Below are 25,121 nucleotides of genomic sequence, written 5' to 3' on the forward strand. Positions count from 1 at the left end.
GTCTGCCTTTTAATAATTCTATGAGGCTAAATTTAGCTAATAGATGGTCCTTTACCCCCTACTCTGCCGCAAAGTATACTTTTCTTGAAGTACAAACGTGGACTTCTAACTTTAAGCCAAATTTGTTTTCTTCATGTAAGATTTGACATGATAGCCATCTAAAATATGACTGCCCAAACTTCATTGGTGTGATATCTATCGGTTTAAAAGTAGGATTTTAATTGCTAGCTTTTGATGGCAACAAAAAATATTGGTACCAATGTACTTTAGGGTCCATTTTCACATATTGATTCCTTTAATATAGCTGTCCTATACTTTACATTGAATATATTTTAAGAAGAAATTGATACACTTGTTTTCATTTTATAGTAAGCTTATTTTTCTTTTATGTTGGTTCGGCTTTTGCCCAGAGTTACATGTTGGCGCATAACTGTCCATAGTAGGTAGTATAGTCAAAGAAAACACTTATTTCTGCCTGATCTTAATGTCTTATACACTCAAACTGCTTGAAAAAATGTCTTGAAAGTGATGATGTAGTCTATTGACCTCTCATTGAAGGTTGTAAGGGAGAGGTCAAAGGTTAACTTAATCAGGTCAATAATAAAAGGGCCACGATTGGGACAGAAGACCCCCATGAAAATGTAAATATGTCATGTGATCCTAATAATATCATGTGATTTATTTTTGTGTTTATTTATTGAATAATACATGATAATGACTTCTACTCAACTGCAACATTAGAAAAAGATGTGAGTAAATTGAAATAAACTAAGTGGCTTTAGTCATTTGTCACACACGAATCCGGGTTTCCCTGAGAAGCGTGCAGGCGCTCCAGTCGAGGGGGGGAGTTGCAAGTTTATAGAGAGCTGTTTGCCTTGGAAGGGGTTTATTTATCTCTCGGTGTGAGTGGGTTTTCCATGTTGGCTTCATCACAGCTGGATTGAACCAGCAATTAGTCAATGAGGAAACGATGACTGGATTGCAAGACGGATGTCGTGTGGGGGTCAGCAGCAGAGCAGCAGTGAAGAAAGATAGCTGCGACTCCCACAAAGACATGCCTCACGCTGGGTTTGGGATCAAAATCAAACTCCGCTATGAGGAAGAAAAGAAGTGGAGGGATGTGGGTGTAGGGATGAAGGGAAAAACAGTCCTTTTTTCCAGTGATTTGTCGGGAATGCTATCATGAGTTTCTATAATCCGCAACTTTATCCTCCAATACACACACACAGCATTTGCTAATCTTATATTTTCTACTGGTCTCTGTGATGCTAATGTGTGCTTAGGTTACACTAGCACTGCCATATGTTTCAATGTTTAATGTTTACATATGTGTTTGTGTGTGCTTATGTGTGTGTGTTCAAAGCAAAATGAGAGGATATTTTGTTTCACATACAGAACATCGTCCCTAATTGTGTGGAAGTTTCCTGGACGTATACGTCGCCTTCATGGCGACACATGTGTCGACCACAGCGGCAGTTGTGACTAAGCCTCGTGGATTATGAACATGTGCAAATGCACCCTAGGGGTTGGAAGATGTGAAGGTTTCCTGGTCAGAAACCTCACTGCGATGAAAGCTGAGTAATCTCTTCAGCTTTCTATTTCCGTGCGTTCTGCCTTGTACCTATCTTAGCTGCCTGTGATATCCTCTCTAGCATCAAACACTCTGCCCCACAGAGCAAGACAGCAGCAGACGTGAGCAGATGGGTGTTCTGTGAAAGAGAAGTCACATGGACGGGAGGAAAATGGTGGTTTAGTACGGAAGTAGATTGGTGACTTTAACGTTTAAAATCTTGAAACTTTGAATTAGTTTTTATTAAAATGATTTTCTAAGCATTTAATTTATTGGCTATCCCTTGTGTTATCTTTGTTTCGAGGTGAATGACCTCCACCACTGCAGATGTATTTCTGGAAGCAAGGAGAGTAATTTACCTTGACCCAGAGGGAACACAAGGGTTAATAGTTGATTAAAAAATATTATTTAGTTTACAATTAGTTTGATGCTTTGATACCAATAAATAATACATTATAAATGGGTTTTTTTAGCCTTCAGCTTGTGACTTTGGAATCAATCAATGAGGAATTAACACACTTGTACTTCTACGTCCTCACATGATCCTCTTTGTGTTGCCTTTTTTTAGTATTGTCAGGTGGCACTGTTATACCATCATTTTTATATTGAATTGAAAAGGGTACAATTAAAAAAATCAATTTATATATCATAGTTGTATTATATTTTTGAATTATTGGCATTAAAATATCAAACCCAATGTGTCAAAAAATGTCTTTCATTTTTTAAATATTAAGGGTTTTTTTAATTAAGAAGACAAACAAATGTAATTCAACGTACATTTTTTAAAATCAAATTCAAAATATTTTAAATTAAACAATTTCAAGTTTGAACATTTGAAGTGTAAAATATTAAATATTCTGCTAGCACTGATATACTTCGATGGTTAAGGACGTCCATGAAAGTCAAACAGATGCATTGTGAGGGTGTAAGGAAGAGACAGATGGATGAATAGAAGGATGTACAGACGGAGAGTGAATCCGCTGATATACGTGCAGAAAGTTTACATGGCCACTGTCCACAATGATGTGTTTGTGGCCCGTTCAACAAAGCCCTGATGGCATGTTTGGTCCAACGCGTTGATTAGCTGTATGCATCATTACTCATCCCGGTCCCATATGTATTTTGCACACCTGGTGCCGTTCATTTCAGACTCAGTGAGCAGCTCCTGCTGGAACATAAATCGCTCACTTCACACGTTTGTGTTAGCATCTCTGAAAACATTGTTAATGAACTTAAACTGAGTCATGGCTCTGTGATGTTGCCTGGAGCTCTGACCGCTCTGCTGTTCTTTCCTAGTTGCACACAGACATGGACCGAGGAGATGGACAGACCAGATACAAGCTGGAAGGCGAGGGGGTCGGCTCGGTGTTCGTCATCGACGGCAAGACCGGAAACATCCACGTGACCAAGTCTCTGGATCGCGAGGAGAAGGATCAGTATCGTCTCACCGCCACGGCGACCGACAGAGCCACGGGCCGGCCCCTCGAGCCTTCGTCCGAGTTCATCATACGAGTTCAGGACATCAACGACAACCCGCCCATCTTCCCCGACGAGCCTTATATCGCCACGGTACCAGAGATGGCAAACATAGGTAATGACGTCCATAGAAATATAGATCATTGTACGGCGTCCTGACTGCAAACAATTATGTGGAGGGTCTATTAATATATTTAAAATGTTATGTTTTTTATTCAAAATGTGAAATCCTGCAAGATCTCGGCGATGACTGAAGACGAGAGGATACAGTCAGCTCCAGCAGCTTTTAAAGCTGATGTTTGGACATATTTTGGTTTGAAAACAAATGAAAGCAGTTACGACTTTGTCAAGAGTCATGTGGTCTGTAAGTTCTGCAACACCAGAGTCAAGTACTTGACATACTGCAAATATATCCTTGTTAATACAGTATCACAATATATCTAGTTGTAGTTTCTGTCATATGGCCAAGTTCTTGCCAATACACACCCCTACTGGTGGGCCATAATTTTCCCCTGGGCCTTGAGTTTGACGGATGAGAAGTATTCAATATTCTCATTTTCTAAACATGTAAGGTAAGGTAAGGTAAAACTTTATTGATCCCTCAGGAGGTCTCCTTCGGGAAATTGTTTGATTGTTTGTATAATGTTTGATTACTATAATTACACCATCTATATGCTTATACTATTCACTTTTTGAATTAACAGTTTTTCATATAAACCTGTAACTCTGACATTGTCTGGCTATAACAAAGACACGTTTTTTTTAGGTGACATCACAGATGAATTTTAACACTGAATGATATACACCAGATGTGACATAGTTGTGTCCTGGGGGCCAAGTCTAGTCATTTTATGTGGCTGGTTGTGTCAAAGTCAAAGTACATTAATGTTCATGTTAATATGGAGACCAATGAGGATGTTTAAGTATTTAGGAACAGATATTTTCTGGGTCAACAATTATACGGAGAACTACACTAAGAGTGAACCTGACATCAAAGAAAATACATTTGATTAGAGAAAGAACTCTAGGATGATTTTTCTAGATCAAGCCAAGATGTCAACATTTTTGGTAAATATTCTTCCTTTTTCGGCCCGCGGCTAAACTGGATTGTTTTTTCTGTTTGGATGTATGGAAGTATATCAGTGGCATTGGAATATTAAATGGTTGAATTTAGTATTTAAAATGTTTAAGTTGTATCAAATTTAGCTACGAATTAAGAAACATTGTTTTTAAAATGTTTATTTTAATTATGTTATTGGATAATCAAACTCTGTGTTAAATAAATATAGTATTTACATTTTTGAATAATATTATTCCATAAAAAATGAATTCAACCCTTCAATATATAAATAAATAAAAAGGAATAAAAATAATAACTAAATGCTTAAAAAACTTTGAACATTTTTAAATGTAAATTAAACCAGTCTGATCAGGATTTTACTAGTTGTTTTATGTAATTTTGACTGCAGTTTAAAAAAAATGTTTTGGAAAAAGTGTAAAGAGAGATTATAGATTTCTCACAATATACTTCTGATAAGAAAATAGTGATGGTGACAGTGAAGAAGGTGAGAGAATGGGTTTGAAATCCCATTTTTGAGTGGAACTAAAAAATGAAGGTCTTTGTTTGGAACAGACACTTCAGGTGTTCCTCCAATTACACATCAATTTACTCTAGACAAAACCGAGAAAGAAAGGAATTGGCAACCTGTGTTGGTGTGACAAAAGTGTGATCTGGGAGGGGAAAAAAAACTAAAGCAGATGTTGAAATCAAATCTCCTGCTGTTCCTTCATTCTTCCCGTCTCCTGGAGACAGCGAAGCCGCAGAAGGAGCGTAAAGATGCTCCCGGTCCTGCCTGGGTTATCGTGCAACAGTCAATCCCTGTATTTACTCCTATTTTCTCCTGAAATGTGAATGTTCTTGACATATTGCTGCGGAGATGGAATTGAGTGGGATTATCCTTTTAATCCGTCAGATGGAAGTATTTGATATGCCGCTGCTGTGTTTTGATATCATTTCCTAAGCAGCCCGCGGCTTTAACTACTGCACTCTGATGAGGCCTCCTGACCCTCGGTCACTCTGCTCCACAGGCACGTCCATCGTGCAGGTCACGGCCAGAGATGCAGATGATCCCACATATGGCAACAGCGCGCGGCTGGTCTACGCCATTACGGAGGGTCAGAGTCACTTCTCCGTGGATCCTCAGACAGGTTAGATCGTAATCCTGCATGTTTTACACCCGCAAGCTGTTTACCATAATGTGCCACTCCAACCTCCCATAAGTCTGTGGTGCAAATCCCTGTGCTGCCTGTTCACATCAAGTGTTGATTACACAAGCTCAAATATATAAACGCAAGATGTTAAATGGACTTCTGTAGCTTCCATCTGGATCAAACCTGTTCGAGATTTCAATAATTGAGTTCGTAATTTCAATACAAGTGTTATTTCAATAACTTTGTAAAGAACATTAAAAATATTAACTTCATAATTACTGTGTACGTAAACCTTTTTTTATGTTAAATCACAGATAATAACTTTATATGTTATTTTGACAAGTATAAAACAGTCATTTGTCACTTGAAAAATGTGATTAATATTTTCTTACTTTGTTGGAATTTGTCAGTCTATTTTTTGTTTAAAAAAATATGAATATTGATTATTTATAGTTTTTTGTTGTTTTTGATAGATTTTATTGATTTGTCTGTAAACAAAGGGTCATAATAAACTCTTTGTCAAAAAATGTATGAAGTACATAATCTTTATTTAATGTTCAGCATGTTAAATCACAGATAATATTTAAATACATTACTTAAGAAAACGGTTAAATATTGTTATAATAAAACATATTTTCCCAGTTTTTTAATCCTTGTTGATCTCTGGGTCAAACTGAAACAAATGTGTTTGTGGTATCCCTTGTCTTGTCTCTGAGTCAAGGTGAACAACCTCCCTGGCTTCCAAAAATACATATACAGTGGTGGAGGTCGTTCACCTTGACCCAGAGACAAGACAAGGGATAACACATACACATTTGTTCTCGGGTCACCTTGACCCAAAGACAACAAAAGGGTTAAAATATAAAAAAGAAGTTATACTATTGTTCTGTTTGTTTTTTATAACCAAAAAACTTACTGACTTTAAAAAAATCAATAAATGTATAGTAGCTGTTTTATATTACAGACAGTATTATAAAGAAAAGTTTTCTTTAAAAAACAGCAACTTTTTTAGTTATAAACCATTACTATTCTTTGTTGTAGTTTTATGTTTTCTTTAAACTGTAGCTCGAACGAATCGCAGTCAATCTCTGTGTTAACAAAATACTTATTTTTATTGTTATAAATTATGAATTTATAGAGGATTTATGTTGTTCTTCTTTGTTTGAAATTATTGAAAGATATTAAATAATATCATATAAATATAATGATATATAATATAATATAATAATATTTAACAATTTATGTAACACAAAACTCTTTTTTCTGATTAGTATTAAAAAAAAGATATAGTACTATATTGTATGTGTTGAATAATTGTCCTTTGATTCAATACTTTTGTAGTTAAAAGGAAAAATCCCCAGTAAACTCCTTTAAATACCTTGTTAATTCATTAAAAAGAAAAAGAAAATATTGTGTATAATATTCAGAAATTATTATTCTATTTTTAGTTTGTTATAAGTAAGAAAGAAACAGAAAGTTACTTTAAATATGGATAAAGGTGTTCAACTTGTGGCCATGTTTGAGGACAAGATTCTTCAGATCACTGTCCAGATGTTCTGTCCCGCAGGTGTTCTGAGGACAGCCGTCCCCAACATGGACAGAGAAACTCAGGGTGAATACCAGGTGGTGCTTCAAGCCAAAGATATGGGGGGTCATCTAGGCGGACTATCAGGCACGACCACCGTCACCGTGAAGCTGAGCGACGTCAACGACAACCCGCCTCACTTCAGGAGAAGTAAGTCTTATCACACAAAACGGTTGACTGCCGACCTCACCGTGTGCACCGTGAAGATCACATGATGAAACCTCCTGTAATGACATGACTTTTTTTCTTCGTTCTTGCCTGCAAGTCGTATTCAAAGATAAGATACAAGCTTGATGTCAATGCACCATACATCTTCAAAAAATATAAAAATATATATATGTAATGTATATATATATACAGTATATATGCACCTTACAGAATTTGTCTGATAAGTTTGACCTCATTTTATAATTTATTATAAATCATCATTTATAAAAAGCAAATAAAAAAATATATATATATTATTATACTATTTTTTACAGAAAATTAGATTCTATAAGTTTTGTTTTAACAACATAGCATATTTTCATTATTTATTAAACTTAAAATACATAATGTTTTGTTTGTAATCATTAAAAAAATATGTTGATTTGTTTTACAGAAATGTTCTGTTATTTTATCGTTTTGTTTGTTTAAAAAAAACTACTTTTTAATTGAAAACAAATAAATGATTATGATTATGTCTTCAATAAGAAAAGCTTCTTTAAATATTTAATGAATAATATTTTATTCCTTAAAAGTACATTTATGTTTTGCATAAATTGCGATTGAAATAACTTAAACAGTTCAGGGTACTTTTTTGATGCTCCACTTCATCATTGATTTGTACATGAACGACACTTCTATAACCTTTTATAAAAAGAATGTCATTAACATTCATACAAACTCCCATTTTGTCCCCGAGATTCAAATGGACTGTCTTGTCGACGAAGAGTGAAAGATCATGTCCGTTTCCTCTTATCCCAGCTTTCCCTGTTCCTCACGATAAATATTTCATCCCTAAGTTCAGTGGTTTCTGCTTCAATAGACAGTAAAATCACTGCTGAGTGTATCTAACACTCGGAGACGTATACGGCATTTCTTTATATACCAACTCCCCTCCTGCTGTCTCTAAGTCTTTTCTACTTTCCTCCTGACACTTTTCTGCAATTCATCTCCATGTTTGAAGGCACCTCTGTAGGTCTGGATATATCGTGCTGCTGCATGGAGCTGTTTAATATTTCCAAATGCCAGCGCCGTGTTATTTATTTACCACTAATCTGAGTCACCGTAGCTCATTATTTTCTGTTTGACAATAATGCTTCAGTTTAAGCAAACGGCTCATTTAGTATGCTCTTTGAATGTGGGGGAGGTTCTGAATGTTGGATGATTTGAATGATTAACAATCAGAGAGGTAGCGTCTCTCTCGCCGACTGAAAGCAGCATTAAATGGCGTTCAGCATCACGATGTGTAAGCCAGGCAGATGAGCGGTCATGGATCTGGCGGCGTCCGTTCATTCGTAAATACATTGAAAAAGTTATTTCACGGCTCATGAACTGGTACAAAATGATTATCAGAGAAATGTGCTCGTGATGAATAAGATGTTTTTATTTGCCTGGTGGCTGTGTGTCAAATGATTAGCATGCGAGGTAACACTGTTCCTCACTCTTATTGGCTGACTGACATCTTTATGACCCACATCACTCGTGCTTTGAATCTCCACCAAACTCTGCCATAATGAACGTTTGACTCCAGGTCGCAGCATGAAGGGAAAATAGAGAGAATCTTTACATTGACATTTCAAAATAAAATAATAGTCTTAATACAATTATTTTTAATTATTAAAGATTGATCTCAGCATAAACATAACCAGCATTAACTACTTATATGACAAAAAGACTTGCATAAGATTCTAAAATAAATTAACTCTGTAACATGCTAAATTGTAATGAACAATGTTTTACATGAAATTGCATATTTTACAAACCACACTGTAACTAAATAATTATATATCAAAATGTTCACATGACACACATAATGTTCACGAAACATACAAAATGTTCACAAAACATTCATAATGTTCACATGACACAGACAGTGTTCACATGACGCACACAATGATCATGTGATACCGTACAATCTTCACAAAACATACACGATGTTCACATGACACACACATACAATGATCACATGATATACACAATGATCTCATGACATAATATTTAAATGACTCACACAATCATCACATAACACAGACTATGTCCAAATGACTCACACAATGATAATACCACGTACACAATGGTCATATGACACAATGTTTCCATGACACACACAATGATCACATGACACAGACAATATTCACATGACACACACAATGTTCTAAATTGTGAACAATGTTTAGATGAAATTGCATAATTTACAAACCAAACTGTAACTAAATAATTACAACACCATTATCTATCAAAATGTTTACATTACACAATGTTCACAAAACATACACATTTCATACACTTACAAGCGGAGGTGAGCCTTTGAGCGGCTGCTTTGAAAGTGGGCTCCTGCTATTATTGCCAAAACAGTTGTTTTTAACAACTACTTATTCTGATATTATGCTCATATCTCTAAGGATATGTCTCAAACATCCCGAATCTAAGATTGTGATGCTCTTTTCAACATCAGAGAGTCAATGGAAGAGTTTGACACTCGCGTCAGTTACCAACGTCCTGCGAGTCTGTTTCCTCCTCCACTTCTGATCGACACAGACTCTGGAATATCTCTGTGAATGATCTCTCTCTTTTCATTTCCTCTCGCTTCCGCTCTGCTAAATAACTTTTAACTTTGACTGAAGCCTTTAATTTTGAGCAATATGTTTCTGAGCCCACTCATCAAAAAGGCCACACTTTAGACTTAGTTTTTACTCTTGGCCTGGACATTTCTAATGTATCTGTACATGATGTCCATCTGAGTGATCATTCTCTTGTCTTGTTTAACCTGGACTTTATCCCTGAACCTAAGCCTTTGAAAGTTATGTCTCAGAGGCGTGTCATCTCAGACGATACTGCAGACAGTTTTTCTGCTATGTTTGACCATCTTTCCTTCAATGATTGCCTTAACGTAGACCAGTGATTCCCAACCTGTGGGCCGCGGCCATTTTTTGTGGGAGGGTGGATTTAATTATATAAAAATAAAAATACACATAATAATGTTTTAAATGTTAAAACTGTTAAGTTTAAAAGGATATTAAACATTTTTAAATATTTAAATATATAAACTTTTATTATATTGTTTTTCCTTCTAGTATATTACATGTGACAAGGAATTGAAAGATAGGAACTTTTGTTGTGTGTGCGTGCGTCTAATACTGAAGGTGTATTGACTTTGGAGCTTCCAATATGTTTTTCCGATTTCAGTCCTATATATTAAATGTTCAATAAAGGAAGTGCTCTGAGAACGCATTATAATGCCTTCGTATTTATGGGGTCGAAGGTGGGCCGCAAAGTTTTTTGATAACTTAAAAGTAGGCCCTGAGTTGGAAAAGGTTGGGGACCACTGAAGTAGACAATTTGATTCACTTTTTCACTACTCATTGGGTTGAAATACTGGATCAAGTGGCACCAGTTAAATTGAACCTGACAATTCAGAAAAAACTGGGCCCTTGGAAAAATGACTGAATCTCTTGAGTCTGAAGAGACTTTGTCGAAGACTGAGCGTCTCTGGAAGTCCACTAGACTTGAGGTGCACAGACTTCAGGGATCTGATGTCTTCATACAATGTCTTCATACAATGAGATGGTGGAAACTGCCAGATCTGATTACATCAGGAAACTTGTAGCAGTAAATAATAAAAAACCGAAAGTTTTGTTTGACACAATCAATTCTCTTGTGTCTCCTGCTCCTCAAATCACACCTGTCTTCTGTGAAGCTGACAGCAATGCCTTGTTGAGATTTTCATTGACAAAATCAAATTGATCAAAGAGAAAATCTTTCCCCCTTTGTGTGGAACCCCTGCTGTCTCTGAGCTCCTCTCCTCCTTGTGGTCTTCCGTCAGTGCTGTATCTCTGTGTGATATTTCGGCTCTGGTGAACAAGATGAAACCCTCCTCTTGTTGCTCGTCCGACTTCCTTCCTCGTAGGCTCTTTATTAAAGTGTTTGATGTAATTGGCCCCTGGGTTACCAAAATGGTTAACCTCTCCCTTTCCACGGGGCTTTTTCCCAATGCATTTAAATATGCATTGATTCAACTGAGCCCAAGAGGCTGAACAGCTTAGTCAATTGTTTGCTAGAAATCAAACAATGGCTGAGTGAAAACAATTTGCAGCTAAATGTGGACAAAACTGAAACTCTGGTGATTGCTCCTGATGATAAGGTTCCAGGGTCGAGTCAGTCCTTGGGTGACTTAGGCCAGTCTGTCAAACTGAGCCTGAAAAAACCTGGGTGTTGTATTGGACAAAGACATGTCTCTAGTTCAACACTGCACAAAACTGACCAGTGTCATGACACAGAAAATATTTGCATGACACACACAATCATCACATAACACAAACAGACTATTTTTAAATGACACACGCAATGATAATATGACGTACACAATGGTCATATGACACAATGTTTCCATGACACGCAATATTCACATGAAATAATGGTCACATGACAACAGACAATGATCACATGGCACACAAAAGATCACATGACATACAAAAATATCACATGATGTACACAACAATTAAATACACTAGGGCTGGCACGATTTTCACATTAAAGACTATAATCTCATGAAATGTTTACATGACACACAAAATGATCACATGAAATACAATATATTCACATGACTTCGCGTCACTCCCACTTTGATGATTCTACTGTTATTCCCCAAGTCTTTCGATCATGGGCTTTTCTCACTACAAGTTGTGATACTTTTCCCTGTCCATTCTGTGACATCCGCCAGCCAAGATTTACTGGGTCTTCCTCAAGGTCTTTTTCCTCGCACTTGACCATGCATGGTTGTGAGTCCCGGGCTATCTTCTTACATGACCAAACCACTGCAGTTTCCTCCTGCGTGCAATCTCTACAAGCGGTTCATATAATCCATCTAGCTCTTGAATTTGACGTTTAAATTCATCATTGGTCATTTTATCTTTCCATGTTATTCCAAGTAGCCGTCTGTAGAACCTCATCTGGCACGCAGCTATACGTCTAGTCATTTTGGCGCTGAGTGTCCATGTTTCGCATCCATCTACTGCAATTGAGGTAATGAAGGATCTTAGCGATTTGATTTTAATCTGAAAAGCTATATTCTTTATTTTTCAAATATTATTAAGCTTTGCAAGCGGTCCAGTTGCCATTGCTTTTTGTCTCTTCATTTCGTTATCTGATGAGACATCATCACAGATATTAGATCCAAGGTACTGGAAGTTGGTCGCCTCCTCCAAACTTCATCTATTTTAACTACTTGCTGTGTTGTCCTGTCATTACCAATTTAGGGCCCAATACTTTGCTCTTTCCATGACTTATTTCCATGCCATAACTTCTTGCAGTGCTATCTAAGCGTTCAGTAAAATCAGTTCTTCTTGGATCCTCTAATTATGTCAATGTCATCGGCATATCATATGTTATTGGTCACATTCACATTAACAGAATCATTAAAGTTGTGGAGAGCATCTGTCATTATTTTCTCTAGAAAGATGTTGCACAAACAATGATTTCTCGTGTTTCTCTGTTTGTAATTCTAGGTTTAGCGACATTAAAACACAATGTCAATAACTAGCTGTGAGTGTCTGTGATCAACTGTGTCATGGATGATGCTGGTATTATGCCAGATGGTTTTTTCACCTTTCAGAATCGATTATTAACAAAAATATGATTCCTACTGTGTTTAAATAAAAACTATTATGTCAGACTTGGTTCAAGTCTTGATAACAAACATTTTACTCTCCACTGATGTGACGCATGTTGCCGTCTGCAGGTGCCTGGTCCTTCTCCGTATCCGAGCTGGCAGCTCCGGGAGTGGAAGTCGGCAGACTCACCGCCTCAGATCCAGACCTGGGCGAGAATGCCCTGCTGGAGTTCACCATCCTGGACCTGGAGGAGGCAGACACGTTCAACATCAGTGGAAGAGACCAAGAAGCCGTGATTGTGCTGAACAAAGTCAGTGTCAGTTTATGATGTGAACAAGATACTTCAAGTGTGAAACTATGAGATGGTTTAATGTGGAACATGTTGTATAAAAACAAATGAGCAGTCAAGGAGAGCAGGTTTTGATGTCAAACACAAATTACCTTTATTAGTGAAGGAGTCGTTAACAGTTCTGGTCAAAACAAAATGATAAACTATTTTCTAGAAAATAAACCAGACATTAACTTGGTTTAATTGAACTGCTGATAAGAGCAGCTGAAGCATTTCAAATGATAAAGTAATAATTAAATAACACCATATAGATCACATGACATCAAAAGTATCCAAATGATCACATAATAAACAATGTTCACATTGACACAAAGAGTTCACATGACACACACAATGAGCACAGGACGCAGATAATGTTCACATGACACACACATTGATCACATGACACACACAATGTTCGCGGGACAAACACAATGATAACATGACACAAACAATGTTTACATGACACACACAATGAGCACAGGACACACATAATGTTCACATGACACACACAATGATCACATGACACACACAATGATCACATGGCACACACACAATGTTCACAGGACACACACAATGATAACATGACACAAACAATGTTCACATGACACATACAATGATCACATGACGCACACAATGATCATGTGACACACACACAATGTTTACAAGTAACACACAATCATCAAATGACGCACATGATGATAACATGACACACAATGATCACATGGCACACACAATGTTCGCAGGACACACACAATGATAACATGACACAAACAATGTTTACATGACACACACAATGAGCACAGGATACACATAATGTTCACATGACACACACAATGATCACATGACACACACAATGATCACATGACACACACAATGATCACATGGCACATACTGATCACATGGCACACACAATGTTCACAGGACACACACAATGATAACATGACACAAACAATGTTTACATGACACACACAATGAGCACAGGACACACATAATGTTCACATGACACACACAATGATCACATGACACACACAATGATCACATGGCACACACACAATGTTCACAGGACACACACAATGATAACATGACACAAACAATGTTCACATGACACATACAATGATCACATGACGCACACAATGATCATGTGACACACACAATGTTTACAAGTAACACACAATCATCAAATGACGCACATGATGATAACATGACACACACAATGATTACATGACACACAATGTAATACGCAGTGTTTACAGTTTAACGTGTGTGTGTCTCTATCTGTAAGATGTAACAACATACATTTTATTAAAATATAAATGAATGAATATTAGTAATAACAGTCATTTTGAGGTTAAACCTGCTTTTGAGGTTTTTTTTCTTGGTCATCACTTTGAGCTTCCCAGAGCTGGAAACATTTAAATTAATGAGCAGTGGTGAAGGATTAGCGTGTGTGTTGTTCCAGCTCTGGCTCAATACAATCAGCTGGAATCCGTCTTTGTCGCGAGGAATCAAGGCTAATTAATGCATTGTGCTCTTAAATGAAGAGGTCAGTGATGCGACGAGGACGTGGAAAACGTACCTACTTATGCTGCTGTGATGAAAGAGAATATTCCAGTTAAAATGTCTCATGAATAATGAAGTCCATGGAAGAATTCGTTCACGTATGTATGGCGTTCAAAAAGACGGCCTGAGGTGGTTTTTCTTCTTCTCTCAACAGCTGCTGGATTATGAGACTCGCAGTTCTTACACTTTTTCCGTGGAAGTAGCCAACCCCGTGGTGGACGCCCGCTTCATCAAGAATGGGCCGTTCAAGGACCAGGCGACGGTCCGGGTGATGGTTCTGAACGCCGACGAGCCGCCGCGCTTCTCTCACGCCAGATATCACCTGGACGTGTCGGAAAACTGTCCGCCGGTCTGCTCTGTGGGCCTGGTCTCAGCTGTGGACCCTGACACCGGCCAGAGCAGCAACATCAGGTAGGTGTGGGAATTGTCCAGTATCTGTTGATAAGATAAGACGATACAGTGGCAACAATACAAAATATTGCAATACATTAGGAACAAGTATATATTTTTAGTATTGTACGAGTACTTCACTCTGGTGTTGCACAGTATAAAGACCACATGACCACTCACTGCTTCTGATGGTTTTAAAACCAAAATATGTCCAAACATCAGCTTTAAAAGCTGCTGGAGTCTACTGTATCCTCTCGTCCTTAGTCATCTTGCAAGATTTCATTGTTTATATAGCTCTGCAGGACGTAATTAATGCTGTCATCTAGTGGCTGAAAGTTTTTAATTAATTATTTTATATTTTTTAATACTCTAAATAATAGCATGTACATTGTAAATACAACATTTTTCTAATTCTATACACAGTTTATTGAAATATAAACTATGATATGATAATGATATAATGATTAACTCTGATAAATGTAAAATATGATTTGAAAGCCAATATTGTTTATTTTAATTTAATGTAATAACATTTGTCAAAAGGGATATGGTGTAGTGAAAAAACAAATATTGCAATATATTGGTGTATTTATATTTTATAAAATAAATTATGTTTATAAAAATAATTAAAAATGTTTTCTTGTTGTGTTTTTTTTTTGGGTGATATATTTATTTTAATTGTATTTATTTATTTGTGTTGGTTATTAATATTTGTATTTTTTTATTTCATTACACATGTTATTTTTATTTATTTATTTTTTCAGCACTTTTGTTGCTTTTTCTAATAATCGTTGTTAGTTGAATCTTTATCTTGTGAACTCCTGAACAAACAATTTTCCTCAGCATGGGAAGAAGAAATTAATATTAATCGATCAATGTTCTTACACCCCTAACATCCGTTGACACCATCGGTCACTTATTCAGTCGCTCTGCCTATCTTCCCGCTCGCTCCGCAGGTACTCCATCGATCCTCAGTCGGACCCTGAGGCGTTGTTCCGCATCGCTTCCGACACCGGCTCCATCAGCACGGTGATGGAGCTGGACCGTGAGCAGGAGCAGTGGCACAATATCACCGTCATCGCCACACAAAGAGGTACGGCGGCGCCTCCGGCCCGAGCCACGGCGCCGGCCCATAAATCAGCCGGCGTTCCAGAGTTTGAAAGACAAAACGAGCAGTAAAAACTAATAAGTGACAATTTCAGACATTAACAATCGATTTTCTCTTCAGACAATCCTAATCTGGTGTCGAGGGTTGTGGTTGCCATAGAGACGCTGGACCAGAATGACAATGCACCGGAGTTGGACCGGCAGTACACGACGTCCGTGTGTGACTCCACTGCCCCTGGTCAGGTCAGTCCCTGCACAGCCTTGCATGATAGATGGACTCACTTCCTGTTTGGATCTGCTCAGATGAACTACTTTTCAAAACACACGTCACATGATGCAGCCTCTCTCACTCCACATTCAAAGTCTGACTCAAAAAATACTTTTTATTTTAAGATTCATGTGTTCAACGTAATAAACATCTCGATGAGATTCAATAAAAAAAAAATTATCATTCACTACTTCATCACATCGCACACCAACTTAAGTCCAACAATCAAAATAAATAGAAAATAATATCTGTGTGTGTCTGTTTGTGAGTGAGAGTCTGTGTATGTGAGTGTGTGATCTGTCTGAATATGTGTGTCTGTGTTTTGTGTATATTTTTCTGTCTTTCTAGTTTGTATCTTTGTGTTCATGTCTGTCTTTGAGTAAGTGCCTTATCTGTATGTGTGTATGTTCATGTGTGTAAATTGATGTGTGCACCTGCATGTTTGTGGACTTGTGTGGGTGCCTGCTTGTGTGTTTTATAAGCATTTTTTTGTGTGTCTGGATGTATGTGTTTATGTGTGAGTCAGTGTTTTTTTTCAACACAAATGTGTATAAAATAAAAATGTCACTCACAATAAAACAGGACATGATCGTGTAGACACAAATACATTTAATACACAAACACACAAGAACATATACAAGAAAACATGATTACACATAAAAAAAATGAAGACACACATTACAAACACACACTTTTGTTTTCATAGAATGAGTTCAATACAATAGACAACAATGATAAAGTGAAGTTAAAAAATGACAGCGAATCAGTGAGGGAAATTGGATGTTTTTTCTTTATTCAAAATCTGACCTTGATACTGTATAAAATCTGTGTTTTGTGATATTTTTAAGGCGTGATGTAGAAACGGAATCATGGACATGTTCAGTATGAAGAGAGAAACATCTTAAGAAGAATGTTTTATATAATTAGAATATTATATAATATTTATTTAAGGCTGAAGCTCGTTTTCTTCACGCTGTTTTATCAGCAATGTCATCATCTGATTCAGGTCATCCAGGTTCTACGAGCCATCGACAAAGACCACATCGGTCAGGACACTCCAGTCCACTTCAGCATCCCTCCCGACTCCAGCTCAGCTCTCAACCTCACCATCAGGGAAGGCGGCGGTAAGTGTCTCAACGGGCTTGATGCCTCTGTGCACTGACCCCTGTTGACGTCCAGTTCTTGGCCTGCCTTCAGGTGTGACCGCCAGCCTGGTGCTCCAGTCCACCTTGGAGCCCCGCCCAGGCTACTCGTCAGCCCTGCTGACCCTCTACACGCCAGTGGTGCTGCGTGACGGCGCCTCGGGTCTGACCAACACCGGCACCGTCACCGTGACCATTTGCCCGTGTCTGCGGGGGGGCATGAAGACCGAGGTCCGGACGCGGCAGAAGGACCAGCGGTGGGAGAGACACATGGTGTGTCTCCCCGTACAGTCCACCTCTCCGTCCCTCGTCTTTAGCATGGTCACTCTGCTGGCCATGCTGGCCTGTGTGACCACATTACTGGGTGAGTTACTGCTTAAAAACAATTTAAAAAATAACAACTGTATAATAACAACTTCATAAAGGGCGACTTATGTGAAAACCCATCTCTCGTGACTCACTCACATGTTTCAAATGTTAAAGTCTTCCTCTCCAAGATGCAGTAAGTCTCTCATCATCACCATGATTTCAACTAATTACTTTATAAAGTTCTCACCCGTCTGAAATATCGGCGAACAAGAGGTTACGAGAGTATATGACGTAATAATGGTCTTTACTCCTCCTCCAGCCAGCTTTAATAACGGCACGCTGTGTTTATATAATGAGTACCTAAGAGATGGAGACTTCCAGGATGAATGACTTGCGGTTTCAAACCTTGATGGTTGACCAATCACAGCAGAGTGGGTGTGGCTATGGTAATTAAGAGCTAATCTCCAGAAAAACTAAAAAAGTATTCTCAGTGGGCGGGGCTTAAGCAAATATTATAATGTAAATATTTTAAAGAAAAGAGATTTTTGTAAAAACAGACACATACTGATGATACAGTAGAGGTCAGCAATCACTTAAATAAACACATGAATTACCCTTAAATAGCAACTTCATAATAACAACTTCATAACTTAACATTCCATCGAAGCAACTTTTGAATATGAATTTTAAACTTAGTAACTCAATATAAACATCTCCATAATAAGGTAACTTGTGTGTATGTGTGTGTTCTTTTGTGTTCATTTATGTGTACGTTTTTGAATGTTCCTGTGGGTGTGAGTGTTTGTGTTATTTTGTGTTTGTACAGTTGTGTGTTCATGTGTGTGTTTGTTTTAGTCTGTGTCAATTTTGTATTTGTGTGTGTAAACTTCTAGCCTCTCAGTGAAGGTTTCAGGGGGAGGTCAAAGGTCAACTCCAAAAGGTCATGAAAATTCAGATCTGTCCAGTTTAGATAAGTGTAAAGTGTGTTCAACAGTGTGAAGTGTGATGCTGGTGTCGGCTCTGACACCGTCTCTCCCTGTTCCCTGCAGTGGTCTGCGCTCTCTCGCTGTCTCTGCGGCGTCAGAAGCGAGATTCCCACTCGCCGTTCGAGGACGACGACGTCCGAGAGAACATCATCACCTATGACGACGAGGGGGGAGGGGAGGCCGACACTGCGGCGTTCGACATCACGGCGCTGAAGAACATGCACAGGATCCAACACATGCAGAACCGGAACATGTAAGACACAGAGAGAGACTATAGAATTATACAAGTGTTGTCAGAATATTGAATGATTAAATTGAATCTTTATAATGTTAAAACTTTTTTTTTTTTCAAAGCATAGAATCAAATAACTAAATAAATAACTGAATTCAATCATTTCTTAATAGAAAGGTTGAATTTGTTTTTTTGGTTTTATAAAATTCAGTTTAAAAGTTCTAATATTTGAAAAAAAAAATACATAAACGTTTACACAAAGATATAAATTTAGAACATTTATTTTTAAATATTTGGAATAAGCATATCAAACTCACATTTTAATTCAATTGTGAACACAGGCATAGAAACTAATTGCTTAAAAACAGCGACATTTCAATAAAAACAGTTGATCTAAATGTTGCATCCTTGCAATAATGGGATGGCACTGATACTTGTGAGTCTTGTTACCTCGCACTCGCCGACCTGACATTTGTCTCCGGGCACAGATGGTACACGCAGCAGAGCATGCCGAGGGCCAGAACCTACAGCTGGAGTCGTAACCCTCGTCCCAGCCTGGAGCCTCAGCGGCGTCCAGGTTCCGCGCCGCACTACGGTCGCCTCGGCTACAGCTTCCAAACCTTGCCTGTTCTCAGAGATTATCCCGGAGCGGGGCCCCTGGAGGCCGGCGTGCAGCTGACGCCGCTGACTCTCGGCGGAGGTTATGCTGCCGGCTTCCAGAACCAGAGCACCTTCGAGCCTCTGATGCAGGCGAGTCACACGGTCGCCGGCGTCTACGAGGCTCAGGACATGCAGATGAAGGGCAGAGCTGTGAGGAAGGAGGAGGAGGTGGAGAGAGAGCTGGCTCAGACAAAGGTCAGTGTCTACATACAAACACTTGTCAACGTTCCCTGCTTTCTTTCTCTCGCACTGATAGTTTCATCACAAGTCAGTGGTTTGTAGGGCTGTGAGAAGATATCAATACGATACTGTATCTGTATTTTTATTCAGGTGCAAGAAAACATTGATACACTTGACTATCGCGAAAAACTTTTTCACAATGCCATAATGATATTCAACATCACTGTATTGATCATTCAATTTTTGTAGGGCTTTTAAATGAAAAATGTATAACATTTATCATAGTTCATTTAAGGTCTATATTTCAATAAAATGTGTATTTGATTTTACTCTTAATGTTTAAATATTTACTGCTGTTACTGCATTTTTGTGTGGGAATTATACTTGCAGTCATCATGTCCTCTACAGCTAAATGTACAGTAGAATTTCGTCAGATTTTGGCGATGACTGAGGACGAGAGGATACAGTCGTCTCCAGCAGCTTTTAAAGCTTATGTTTGGAAATAGTTTGGTTTCAATACTGGACGACTTCAAGAGTCATGTGGTCTGTAAATTTTGCAACACCAGAGTCAAGTACCGACAATACTACACATATATCCTTGTTACTAAAGTATCACAATAGATTGTGTAGTTGCCCCTGTATGTTGACAATATCCACCTCTGCTATTTTAAATATGTTCAATACTTTAAAGTTCAAATTTAAGTGTGTGGGTTTGTTTGCGTGTGTCTTTTTGTGTTGGCTTCTAAGTGTATGTGTTTGTGTTTCTGCTAGTGCGTGTTCATTAGTGTATATGTCTGTGTGTGTTTGTATGTTTGTTGTAGTGTTTTAATGTATGTTTTTGTTTGCGTGTGTTGGTGTGTTTGTGCATTTTGGTTTGTGTGTGTAGGTGTTTGTATGTTTGTTTTAGTGTTTGGTTTAGTGTGTTTGTTTGTGTTTGTTATAGACAATGTCATCGAAAATGATCCTGAAGATTAAGGGTGAAGGTCAAAGGTCAACTCCATATTGTCAAGGGAAAGGGGAAGCAAGGGAGGCAGAGAATCCCATTTAAATTATTGAAGATTGTCCAATATTGAAGAAATTTGAACGTATTAAAAAAAGATGATTTCCATTATTTCATCTATTTTTCAACACTATGGTCCAAGACAGTTTCCTTGAGTTGCAGGTTCAAGTCTCTGAGTCGATGTTTGCTGTGGTGTTATTCAGTGACTTCTATCACTTCGTAGATGACGGCACCAGAGACCACCCGTCAGCCCACCGTCCTGACTTACATCGACCCGCGTGACCTGTCCTGCCCGAGTCGCGCCAGCAGCTCGTCCAACCAGAAGGAGTCCCTCCAGGAGTCGTCCCAGACCCGGGCCAGCACAGGAGCCACCAGCAGCACCGAGGACGATGTGGACGACACGGATTCTTCCATCATCTCCACGTCGGAGCAGGTCTACTCTAACGGGGTCCACACCAACTCCATCAACCCGGAACTTTACGCCAAAGCAGACAACTACAGCATCGTGGGCTCCCTCAACCCAAAGAGCAGCGGGATGAACGGCGCCGGCACCCGCGGGGCCTCTATGGGCTCAGAACTTCTGAAGGATCTAACTCCGCAGGTTTTACCCGGGACCATGTCCGGCGCCAACAGAGGCTTTAGTTACGTGCCGGAGCCCGGCAGAACTCAAACCGCCAACCCTCAACCTCTCAGAATGGAGGACATACTGAACTTCCGCCTGGACCGGGTGACCTTCGACCAGTCCCAGCCCCCCTACGACTCCCTGCAGACCTACGAGTTCGAGGGTCGAGACTCCCGGGCCGAGTCCCTGAGCTCGCTGGAGAGCGACGGAGAGAAGGAGGAGGAGGCGGCGAAGGCGGTGGGGGGCATGGAGGAGTTGAACCAGAAGTTTCAGAGGCTGGTGGAGATCATCAGGGAGCGGGAGTCGGAGAAGCAGCAGGAGGCCGATCCACCCCTCGACACTGAAGAGGCTTCACCGGAGGAGACGGAGACAGGGAGCCGAGTGGAAGAGAGTGAACTGCACAGATGGGTGTTTTAGTTGACGCTGAGGGGACAGCAGAGGGAGACGCAGTCGGGGGGAGGTTGATCTCGGGGCTCGGGATTGTACGTTAAAAATGGAAGTATATCAGAGGCATCAGAATAGTCAATGAATTGGCCATTTAATTCAATAATGAAACTTTTTTTTTTATGTAATAAATGTTGTTTTTAGTATTGATTTTTTTAATGTTCTAATTCAATAAGTTTGTTTTTAAATATTTTAAAAGTGAATACATTTTTACACATTTGATATTCTCAACAACTCAAAAATACATTTTCTGAATTCAATACTGTTTAATTAGTAGCCTTTTAAATGCAAGATAAAATGTTGGTAAAGCAGAATAAGCAGAATAATCCAATCGAGTACTGAGGCAGTTGTTTTAACTTTTTTAAATAACCTCCAAGCTGCAAAATTAGTAGCATTTATCTGAACTCGTTGATGTGTCATCATGAATTGAGGCAGCAGTGCTTTTACGTCGTCATGTGATCGTCTGTGTGTCACTATATTGGCTGAAAGTTTGATCAAGTAGCTCAATACTCGTTTGGTTTGTCTGGTGGCACTTTTCTACCAACATTTTTATATTTAATTTAACAGGCTAACAATTAAAAAAACTTTATTTATAATATTTATTTCTAAATTATTGGCATAAGAATATCAAACTCTATGTGTGCACAAGAAATTGTTATTTGATTTTTTTATTTGATTGTTTAAAAAAGAAGTCCAAGTTAAAACTTTTGAAACAGGAATAATTGAATTATATTATTCCCCCCAAAAAAAGTTTTTAAATTGATTCATTCAATATTTTGAGGGTACTGATATACTTCCATAGCGGCCAGAGAGAGACAGTCGGTGGGGGAAGGATTGTTGTCGTGGTCCGGATCGTATGTTAAAAGTCTTTTTTTTTTTTCAATGTCGCTATAGGACGCTCATATGGTCACTTTAGACACTGTCTTGTCACTAATATTAATAATGCACTTGTGCTTTCAACACCAGACTTATGAAAAATTAACCTTTTTTTTCTTAAATATTGATTTGATCCTGAAAGCTAAAGTATTCCAAAACAGACCTTGTTGGAGAATAGGCTTCATTAACTATTGACCAGTTGATAGTTAATATTGATACCTCAATAGTGGCACATCGACTGTATCCCTTTTATTTCACGTTGTGTTGTGGAAGTGGCCGGTGTCGCCTCTGGAGACTGTTGACACATGAGACGCCTCCGACCCTGTTTACCATGTGAAGACGGCTGAGTTCATAGAGGAGTTCAAGCTCTGGTGGGCGAAACACGCCGACACGTAATTAGATTGTTTCACTCTATTATCCTGATCATGTAGAATATTCAAGGCCGCGCAAGAAAGAGACTGGTAAATAAAAAGAACTCACTCTCACCATGACACATTAAGATCACGGGCTTTTGTCAGCGCTGCTATGCTAGTGAGTCATTATGATGATTACAAAGTGCTTCGCTAACCGTCAAGATGAAATCTGGGTCGACCCACAAGAGGGTGCTGAGGAGGACAGCAAGTAGCTACCGCTGCCAAGGAGGTTGTGTTTTCACCCGCGTTTGTTTGTCTGTAAAAAAACATGCAGAAACTTGTAAATGGGATTTTCCATCACATCTCATCGTTGGTTGAAAAAAGGGATTTATCAACAAAATTGTTGCTTGAAATAGAAAAAAAAACCACAAAACTATGTCCCAAAACTGAGATGAATAAAAAAAAGAAAATATGTTTTTAAACACATGATGTTGTTATTGGGTACATTTTGAACAGTCATTACATTGAATGCGATTATTATATTGCAAAGGTTGCGATTTTATTTAATGTTCATTTCATATTGGAGCCGTCATCTAGTCACGGGACTTGTGCACCAAGTGCAGCCAAGAGAACAAGCGTGAAAGACTAAAGACTAAACACTCCATTAACTGGTTGATCAATTACCTCCGCAGTGTTTGAAATACCTGTGTGCAATATGCAGAGCGATTTCCAAGATTGCGAATGAAGAGTTAAACAACCTGCAATTTTACAGAATGAAAGAAAAACACTAAAAGTGGGGCATCGATTGCAATCCACGCATCCAATCCAAACAGTTTAATAACTATATTCGCGTTGACGTCACACACCAGCGCTGGTGACGCAGCTGTTAGCAGCGGCTCTGCTGCAGAGACGTGAGCGGAGGTTTGGAGAACGAGATTTAACAGCACTCACTTTATTAAGCATCTAGAGAAGCATCACGACAAAAAATATGAACAGATTGGAGAAAAAAGAAAGCGAAGCAGTTAACTTTGCTGTTCTGTAGAGACGAGAGAAACGTACTATAACGACAATAATAAAAGTTCTTGTCAGTGTTAATGTTGACTTCATCATTGGAATCTGCCTCAATCCAACAAATAGAGAGTGTGTGTTTAATAATGGTTGAATAAAAGGCTGACAGCGCAGAGTTCCATGTGTGTGCGCGCTGCTGCCCTATTTTTGTGTGTGCGCTTATCCAAAGTGTATATCCTTGTTCAATTACACAATTCACATTGTGTTAATTACAATATATTCATGTGTATGACATAAGATGCACTAAAATATGACGGAGTAACAAAAGAAACTGTGCAAAAATGTGCAGTAAGAAAAAGGCAGAATGGGTTTGTGTGATTTATTATTGACTAATAAATATTATTGTTTACATCACACTTTTTAGCAGTGAATATGTTTGTTTACAGCTATAGTGAAAGTAACTAAATTAACTTTCTCCCTTTATTTCAATGTATGCTTAATTTGCCTTTATCTTAAAAATGGCTTTATAACTTTACCTTAACAATCACAAAGAAAAACATTTTATTGTAAAGTGAATTATTAATTGTATTACAGAAAAAAGAATCGCATATTTATTGGCAATATTTAGGAAAATAATCGCAATTATATTATTTTCATTAAAGGGCATCTAATGTGCTGATTTAAGTGTCTCTTAAATTGATCCAGGACCTCTATTATACTCATCAGTATGTTTCTTTTTGCACAAAACTCTCATTTAATAAAGATATTTACATTAGAAAATACGCCTAAGCCCCGCCCACTTAAAATGAGCAGTTTTGGCTGGAGAAGAAGTCTAGTCCAAGCACCCACGCCCACTCTGCTCTGATTAGTCACAAAAAAACTTGAGTTGCATTCAAGGACTCACGTTAATTTGAAAACCCAGCCCTGAAACTCCCGTTTTGTACATTAAAAACAATGATAAAAATAAGGTTTGCAGCTTAGTGTACAAATTACAAAAA

The 25,121-nt window shown here is 38.4% G+C and overlaps 1 protein-coding gene across 1 annotated transcript in view; it reads left to right on the top strand.

Annotated features, from left to right (window-relative positions):
* The window catches only part of LOC148087075 (cadherin-24-like), a 34,971-nt gene extending 11,367 nt beyond the window's left edge, over nt 1–23,604 (top strand). The window contains exons 3-14 of the mRNA XM_087785303.1: nt 2,867–3,161; nt 5,135–5,254; nt 6,825–6,992; nt 12,784–12,965; nt 14,701–14,957; nt 15,893–16,029; nt 16,165–16,286; nt 17,318–17,435; nt 17,509–17,817; nt 18,812–19,001; nt 19,469–19,835; nt 21,044–23,604. Of these exons, the coding sequence (XP_087641429.1) occupies nt 2,867–3,161; nt 5,135–5,254; nt 6,825–6,992; nt 12,784–12,965; nt 14,701–14,957; nt 15,893–16,029; nt 16,165–16,286; nt 17,318–17,435; nt 17,509–17,817; nt 18,812–19,001; nt 19,469–19,835; nt 21,044–21,859 (3,081 nt within the window). The 3' untranslated portion in view covers nt 21,860–23,604. The remainder of the gene's footprint in view (nt 1–2,866; nt 3,162–5,134; nt 5,255–6,824; nt 6,993–12,783; nt 12,966–14,700; nt 14,958–15,892; nt 16,030–16,164; nt 16,287–17,317; nt 17,436–17,508; nt 17,818–18,811; nt 19,002–19,468; nt 19,836–21,043) is intronic.
* The last annotated feature ends 1,517 nt before the right edge of the window (nt 23,605–25,121 follow it).

Source organism: Callionymus lyra, chromosome 2, assembly GCF_982586985.1.
Source record: "Callionymus lyra chromosome 2, fCalLyr1.hap1.1, whole genome shotgun sequence".
NCBI classification, from domain to species: Eukaryota; Metazoa; Chordata; class Actinopteri; order Syngnathiformes; family Callionymidae; genus Callionymus; species Callionymus lyra.